This window comes from Oryzias latipes, chromosome 6, assembly GCF_053564925.1.
Source record: "Oryzias latipes strain Hd-rR chromosome 6, Olatipes_Hd-rR_3.1".
NCBI lineage: Eukaryota > Metazoa > Chordata > Actinopteri > Beloniformes > Adrianichthyidae > Oryzias > Oryzias latipes.
The window spans coordinates 19,875,000-19,883,707 of NC_136242.1; the positions used below are offsets into that span (position 1 = coordinate 19,875,000).

The 8,708-nt window shown below is 44.9% G+C and overlaps 1 protein-coding gene across 1 annotated transcript; it reads left to right on the forward strand.

Annotated features, from left to right (window-relative positions):
* The first annotated feature begins 787 nt into the window (after nucleotides 1-787).
* ciartb (circadian associated repressor of transcription b) lies at nucleotides 788-7,546 on the forward strand. The gene is made up of 6 exons (XM_004069998.5): nucleotides 788-999; nucleotides 2,335-2,728; nucleotides 2,990-3,065; nucleotides 3,702-3,780; nucleotides 5,094-5,220; nucleotides 5,979-7,546. The coding sequence occupies exons 2-6, from the start codon at nucleotides 2,375-2,377 to the stop codon at nucleotides 6,360-6,362; spliced, it is 1,020 nt and encodes a 339-aa protein (XP_004070046.1). The 5' UTR covers nucleotides 788-999; nucleotides 2,335-2,374; the 3' UTR covers nucleotides 6,363-7,546.
* The last annotated feature ends 1,162 nt before the right edge of the window (nucleotides 7,547-8,708 follow it).

The window sequence follows — 8,708 nt, forward strand, 5'->3', positions numbered from 1 at the left end:
GTTTTTTTGTTTGTTTTATTATGGTTGCTTAGCCTAAATGACAATCAAGAGCCTTTAGCCTGATGAAATGTTTTGGTGATCCTTAGCAAAAAGTAGTATACTTGAAGTTTATTTTATTAACTATATTACTAAAGCAAGTGTGTTATGTGTAGAATACTAACTGAATACTTCTTTAGATTAATCAGGAACATTTTAGATTAACAACATATATTTACAAGTAAAATTCAAGTATAATGCCTCTTTTTTGTTTTGCATAAACTTGTAGTACACTAAACAATTTTTGCTAAGAGGAACCATCAAAGATCATGTACCTAAACCTGCTGGCTAGAGAGGCTTTCAATGCAAAATTACTGACTCAATTAGTTCTCTTGGATTTGACTGATTATCAATTTATTATATCCAAGAGAACTGATTGGATTTGGTTAAATATCAATTAATATGCATAACAAGCAATACGTCAATTTGACAAATCGTTATTGTAAGAAGAAAAGATGGATTTGATAGATGGGTTTTCAAAGAGCCAGCCCTGTGGACTCGGTGACTTTCCCGACATGTCTCGAGTCAAACATGGCCGTCGTCTTCATCCAGATGATAATGATGAAGAATTCCTGTGAAGTGACCAGGCCAGCTCTGGCCTGACTTACCGCCCAGCTGCCGAAATGAAACGGATCCTCGTGTCCACGTGTTTCTTGTCATTTCCATCTCCTTTGAATATGTAAACCCGTCTCGCCTATCTCTCCGCGGCTACCAGGAGCGTAAAAGACGATTGGTTTGTCTTCCGTTTTCATGCAGCCAATAGGAGAGCCGCTCCGTAGTGGCCCCGCCCCCTCAGACACGTTTCCTTGGGAGAAGCAACACGGGCGGATGACTGGCCGTGGCTGCTGCCTGCCCGCTCACACGCCGCACGTCCCGCACATCAGCTGCGCCCTGCCCCACCGTCCGGTCGGACTTACCATCGAACAATAGGAGGAGCCGGACAAGCCGCCGCATCCCGGGAAGGTAGGCACCGTCCTTCCGCTCCGATGAACACCGACGGTTTTTTGCTACCGGAGGAATTTGACTCTAACCCTAACCCTACCTGATAAGAACGGCTCGCAAACTGGATTTTTATAAGCTTTTCTCTGCATTTATCATATCAGATAACTAGACGTGGAAGTTTCGGTCCTCACTATGATAATTACGGATGATTTCACTGTTAACGTTGTTCACAATGCTCTAAATATGTCCAGCTTCTGCTCGATAAAGTCACGGTGTCGCACCCACACAATGAATCATGGGAGATTTCTGATTTGTATGTTTAGAAAACGACATTGAATGGGAATTCCAATAGATTTGGTTATAATTAAAGTGGCATGGGTTGAGGTGCATCTAAGAGATGTTCAAGTTCCACTTGTAACCTCTACGGAACAAGCCTTTCAAAAAAAGATAAGTGTAAATTGGCTGTAAAATGGACGGAGGATTCTGAGGATCTCTCTTCGTAGAACACACATTATAAAAGTTCATCATGACAGGGAAGGACTTGCATTCTGTAGGGAAGTTATATAACAGGAAACTTTTACTCCACATGATCTAAAATGAGATAAGAGGCTCTCTCTGACTTGATGCTGCCTCAGTGAACTATAAATGTGTGGAACATCTCTTTATTTTGGAATAAAAATGAGTGTACTTTTGCTCCACCCCTCTTTTTGAACCTATAGGATCAGAAACCCTTTTCAAATCTAACAGGAAATGTGTTGCAGCTCCTTACAAACCTTTATTTTTTGGTATTCTTTAAATGAGTCTGAAATAAGCAAATGTTGTTTATTTGATCATCTGGGAGGTCTACAGTCCTCTGACTCTGGCTGTCATGGCGACAGACCCCTGCTCCCTTTGGATAAACAAGCTAACAATGTTTATGAATGAATGTGGTGGCAGCAGCTGGGAGGTCAGCTGATAGAGCCCGGGTGTGGAAAAACACACAAACTAGCGTCTGAAGAAAAAAACAACATAAGAACGTGTTTGGATGGTTACGCTGACAAGAGTCTGGACACGCTTGAGGCCTGGCATGATCGCTGTTTGCTTCTTCTTTTTTTGACGGCGGTTAGCCTCTGCTTACTGGCTCAGGTGTTGCTTCTACCAAACAAACAGGTCTTTGTGGTTGTAACATCTGCGGTCGTGCTGCCACCATCTGCTCTGGTGTCCCTCTTCTGCTTGTCTCTGGGAAGGGCTTTTTTTTTAAATTAATTTTTTTAGTTGCTTCTCGCTCAAGGTTGGCGGTTATTTTGTCTCCACTTGTCCTGGTTGCTGTGGCGCTCCGTTCGTCCTTTCGAGCTAACCTGGCTTTCTACCCATCAGGTCAGTGATGGTCAGAGCGAGTTAGAGGCTGCAGCTGAGGATGTCTGCCACGGATTCGGACAACTCCATCGACTGGCTGGCGAGCGACAATGAGGAGAGCGACAGCGGAGTGACGGAAAAGAGGGACTTGGGCCCGCCTGACAGCAGCTGCAGTAGCAGCATGCTGAGGGAGGGGGACAGGATGAGGAAGGAGGTCAGGGAGGTCTCCAGCTGGGGATCTCCCAGCTGCACTGAGAGACGGGACCGAGCCTCCGCCACTGGACTGTGTAGAAAGCAGCAAGGAGGCAAAGCGGAAGCTGAGAAGGCGCTGAAGAGACCCCACAGCTCGTCGGAGGAGCAGCGCAGAGAGCAGCAGCTCTTCTGCTCAGAGAAAGACAGAATCTTCAGCGAGAAGGTGAGCAACCCCATGACTCATATCTGCTACACCGCAGCGCTGCTTACAAAGTCAGCAAAACTAGGAAATGCCCTATCACCCAGATTGGCTCCCCAGCTGCGTTTAAAGGCATTTCCAGTAAAGACGACCCTCCCTCATCACTGCAGGAGGAGGAGGATTTTTTTTTCTCTTTAAAGGAAAAAGTCAGAAGTAAAACACGGGCATCCACGGTCAAATATGCTCCAATAAAGGTCTGAGTTCAAATCCCTGTTTTGTTTGCAGTGCATGGAGCTGCAGTGCTACATTCATCCGCTGTCATTGATCTTGAACGGCCTCCGTTCAGGCAGATACAAAGAAAGTAAGTCGATATCTTCGTGTTTCTTTACTGTTCTTTTCTTCTTTTTTTCTGGCTTGAGTGTTTTTTCAAAATAAAAGACTTTTAGATGAGTCATTGTTTCTCAGAGAAGAACCAGGAGGAGATCACCCTTTGCAGAGTATCTGTCCCAGAGATTGTGTCACAGGACCCCCCCCCCCCCTCCTCCTCTCCCGTGTGTAAGCATGTGTGGCTTTTGTAACACAGCTCATCCTGGCTTAGTGTTCATTTAGCAACAGCTGTACTTCAAGAGATAAAAAAAAGAAGCAATCACAAATGTGTTTAATGTGCTCTAAGCGAGAAATTTCACAATTCCGCCTTCCTTGTGTAATTGGCGGTGGGTTATGGAAACAAAATGTTCCCTTCCTGGCAGAGCAGCTTCTGTGTGTGTGCAGTTTGATCTTTTTTTGTTTGCTTTTTGTAATAAAACAAAAAGTCCAGACAAGCTTCTCTGGGGTTTCGGTAAAACCCCCCAGCCTTAAATGAACCCGCCACTTCCCGGGCCACAGGGGCAGGGGGTCTGTTCCTCCTCTCAGACCCAAACTCCATCTGCTGCACAGACTCAGTCCTGCTGTCGACACAGTTCACCAGACTCAAGCTGCGGCTCTCCTCTTTTTCCAGGACTCAGCAGTTTCCAGGAGAGCGTGGCCATGGACAGGATTCAGAGGATCATGGGTGTCCTGCAGAACCCTTTTATGGGGTAAGTGTCAACATTTTGCAGTATTAGTTTAATTTATTTTTCATCCAACCATTTATACTTGGATTATTTAAATTGATTCTTGATTTTTTTTTTTTTTATCTGGATCATAATCTGAGTGGGTATCAGCCGCCAATGTGAAAAACTGTGATTTACTGCCGTGTTAAGTGGGGGTCCATCCTGTCTGGGACACAGCGGGTTGCCGCCACACAGCAGGTTTACTGCAGAGGTGGCTGGGTCGCATTTTAGCCAGGCATCTTGTTAAAAATGCATCAGGCTCCATGGTGGGAGCAGCACACTTGTGTCTGCTTGATTAGCTCTTCACCGGCTGGGAAATGCTGAGAGTGTAACGCCAACCTTTTTCTTTTTTTTTTTTAAAGAGAACGGGTGATATCCTAAAAAAAAAAAATTTTTTTTTTTGTCATTATATGAGATCTAATGCAGAGAAATGGTATAAAAAAATAAAACGCAATTAAATCAATAAAAACAGATTTCTATTGACCATTTTTACATTAATCGATTTTTTTAAATCAAACAAAAGCAGGAAGATCTGAGAAGAAAGAAAAACGTTGTGCAGATCAAAGCTGCATTTCCGATATGTATGTTAAGTGTTGCATGAAGGTAAACAGCTGAGTCTGACGCAGACTAAATGGTGCCGTCTTCCACCAGCTGCTTCCTTCATATGGGAGACAAAGGGAGGGTGTGGCCGCCTCCTGCAGACAGCCCGGTCGAAGGCTGGAAGGTGGAGCAGGCCCTCCCTGTCATTCCCTGTGTCTGCTTCGTGCTGCCAGCTGGCAAACACCCCCCACCCCGCCCTTAGGCGACCCAATGGGAATATGGAATCAAAGTGACTTTGGATAATCTTTCACATAAATTTTGCACAAATAGAATATAGCAAGAAGTCCTCCTGATCACATGACACCAGCTAATCCCTGGACGCCATCTGGTTTTTGTTGCCTCAGTGAGGCAGGCTCTGACCGAGCCGTCCCCCCCCCCCACACACACACACACACACGCGGCTGCGTCATCTATTTAATATCCACGCCGACGGCCGCACTTTATGCTTGGGTTTATATTTAGACGCTGTTATGGAGCCGTTGTAGCCTGAGCCACGTGTAAGCTCAAAACGTGAGAAAGGTACTCCGGATAATTCTCTCCCCTCCTCACACACAACGGAGCGCAGGCTGTGCTCCTCTGCCCTCTGAACATTTCCTGCTTGATGGAGAGATCACATGTCTAGTAGACGGGGAAAGCTCAGAGCTGCCTAAAACGCCACCATTTCTCACTCTTTTTGTTTTGCTTCTCCTTTTTTTCAGAGAGAAATACGTTGATATCATCCTCAAAATGGAGGAAATGCTGAAGAGCTGGTTCCCCAACGTCAAACTCCAGGAGCAGGTCACCGTCACCCCGACAGAGGAAGCCGTTCTCAGCAAGAGGCTTAAGGTAAAGTTGTAAGACGGAGGCGGCGGCGTTGTGTAACCCCCCCCCCCAGATCCGCCCTAGCTACAGCCGTGCAGCAATGACGCGGTCAAAGAGCGACAAAAATACACTTTATCATCAAATCACAGGGCTGTGGAGAGGGAAAGGAGGGGATTAAAGGTTATTTTTACTGCGGGCTCAGGTTCTCTGGGAACAATGTGAGAGTAGAAAAGGTAAGTTTGGAGGAGGAGCATGGAAACAGGGAGGTCAGGAAATGTTCCAGAGCATTCCTTTGTGTCTTATCAGCAGGGATTTAAATCGGAGGCTAATCCCTACTTGCACAGAAAAACATGTCAGTATTTAAATACTTTAGATTATATCTACATGTTTACAAAAAGTAGCTATAACACAAAAAGATGAAAACTTGACTTTTAATGATGCTTCTTTGTGTTGTTTCCCATGAATCGTCTTTTTTTTCTGGGTTGGAATCTAAAAAATACTCTTAATAATAAATGACACAAGCATTTTAAAATTACAAATTTTGTGGGAGGCGTTTACTGGCAACAATTTCACACATTTTATTAAAGAAAACTGATTTGTTTGTTTTTGTTTCGACTCATCTTTCAGTGCTTCTGTATGTAAGGAAAGTGTGTACTTGGATTTCTCCCTTCAGAAAATTTCTATAGGTTATTAGAAGAATATACATTTTCTGAGTAGACGGTTTCTGATTGATGGATTTCCAAACAGCTGACATTGAGTGTGGTTTCTGTCTTTTCCACCAGCTTTCTCCAATGACCTGCACAGCAGCCATAAGCCCCGCCTCTGCCGGTGATTCTGCAGCCAACGCCAAACTCCTGAGCGTCACGGACCTGACTCCACCTGAGGCCTACTCCGCCAACAACCTGAAATGGCTTCACACATCACCCATCTGCTCCCCCGTGGCAGAGCAGGCCCAGGCTGGTCCCAGGCAGCTGCCGCCGCTCAGAGACAGAGACCTAACGCAGGACAGCGCCGTGTCCTCAAGCACGGACGGCCTCACAAAGACAGAAGCTGTGCCCCGAGGCCCTCTGCCAGGCAAAATCAACGCACCCTGCCTGGAGAGGCTCCTCAAATCCACGGACAGCATCATCACACGCAGGGGCAGGAGCGACCTCAGTTGGTCTTAGTCCACGAGGAGGGCCGGGCGTCCAGACTCGGCCCCGTCTTCACCGCGCCCAGGTTCTCATTCCAGCCGTCGGGACAGACGGGAGCCTTTAAAAGGGAGAACACAGATTTCTCTTCAGCGTGGAACAAACAAAAACGCAGCAGCACGCCCTTTCCCGACGTGACAGCGCACCCTCCTTTTCCGTTTGCACTCTTGAGGTGGACACGCCAGATCGGGGAAGGAGAAATTCTACCCGTCAACCGGATTAAGTATTGACACAAGCAAATCGTCCCCTGCAGCTTTTCAGTATCCGTGACCCCAACCTGCAGAGGGGGTTCCAGCTAGAAGGAAGGATTTCCAGTCCCCCCCCCCCCCCCCCCCCCCCCCCCATCACTTCCCTGCTTTCTTCGCAACTCCATTTCTTAAGTTTATGATGTGACTGTTACCCATTTCTATCCTTTTATTGATGCGTCTTTTTGGTACAACTGTTCTACCTCAGCGAGCACCACGTCATGGGTAGTGTGTAGGAATGTGAAACGCTAAACTCTTCAAATCTGGACCCCCCCTCACCAGATCCAGCCAAACGGCCTCCAACCGCAGGGCGCACTGTACAAACAAGGAGGATGCTCTCTCCATGGGGACGCTCTCACGGCCTGACTGGTGCCATTGTAAAGAATGTCAACTGCATATTTGTTTCGAAGTCTCCCAGCGGAAGGCAAACCGTGCCTGTAACGTCAAGCTGTGCCTGTAAGCCGGTTCAATAAAAAAGAAACAGAAAGAGAAGCATTTCAGAGTACCTGCTCCTCGGTGGGATGTACAAATCAGGAATTTTCACTCTCCTGCCACTTTCCTGTGTCAATTAAATTATTTCGATTTGCCAACTACTTTCTGTGGTGGAGTAGAACAAGTACTATTACTTTCTGTTTTTGCCACAGAGCCGGACAGTGTGTTCGAGCGACAGACTGAGGTGTTTCTATGTGTAAATCTTAACGAAAACGTTGTCAGTTTACCCTGAAAAGTGGCCTTTATCGTGTGAAATTTTATACTTTCGAAATAAATGTGGTTATATTTGTTTGATGCAAACCTGCTCAATTATTATTATTTTGCTGTACATTTTGCAATTTGTGTTTATTTTAATGAAAAAAAAGTGACACAGGGTGTGAAGATTCCTTTATTTTTTTGACTAAAAGCAGTTTCTCCAAACCATTTTTGTTGAGTATCGCAGTATTTTTTTGGAAAGTTCTGTGGGATTACTTTCACACTTGGAGTAATTATCTGGTGGGCTGACAGGGTTCACTTGGAGAGAACTTACTTCCTGAAGGACAATACGATATATCGATTCTGAGGCAGGGTGTCATTTCCAGGAGCTCAGCTCTGCTGTGCAAAGTAAAAAAAAAAAAAAAAAGCTTTTAAAAGGAAAAATCAAATGTACCAGATCAGTATCACTTCACATTTCTCAGAAACAAAGTTGTCACGTTGCGCGTTTGCAGACAAACGTCTCTTTTAAGTTTGAGAGTGAAAGGCATGCTTTTGTTTTGAAGGATCATTCCAGAATAATGCATTTATGATTGCATTTTTTTTCTACACAGCAACAGCCTATAACTCAATTAATGAATACTGGGCTTTGAAGGCAATAAATCAGAAATAGATAACAGAGTAAGTTATTGCCCAAGGTTGAATACCGCCACCTGTTGGCGAAAATGCGCATTGCAGTCATGTAGTTTTGCGGGACTACTGTTAGGCACATGTTATAAAATGTGTTTAACCCTTGTGCTATCCTAGGCACTTTAACATTGGGAGTTGGGTCATCTAGACCCACTAGACAGTGCGCTGAACTTTTTTCTTCAATGATTTGTGATCTTCACTGGTGTCCATGGATTACATGAAATCCTCTTCACCTTTATCCACCTTTGTCATGGTAGGGAGAACACGTCAATGTAAGGATGGGGTGATAGGATAGTACAAGGGTTAAATGGGTTAACTTTAGAATGGCTTTAAAGTCTCCTTTTTTAGATCAGTTTATTTCAGACTCAGTTTTTTTGCTCCGGTGCAGCAGCTGTGACCTCTTTCTGGTACCTTCCATGTCAGACATTGATGGATTCAGCTTTGTAGCTCTTAAAAAGATTAAACTGTGTTTCATTATTGGTAAATGTTAATGGTTTCTGAACATTGGTTAATGTTCAGAAAGATTAAAACGGATGTTTCTGTGAGTTTAAAAGTAAATAGCCTTCCTTATTTTTTTGTTTTCTGGTTTCTCTGAATTACATAATGCAGTCACGTGTGCCATTCCCAGATTAAAAGAGCAGGGGTCAGTTCCCTGCATCGCATTGTATTGCTGTCCCAGATTGGTGAATGTCCCGTGCTCACG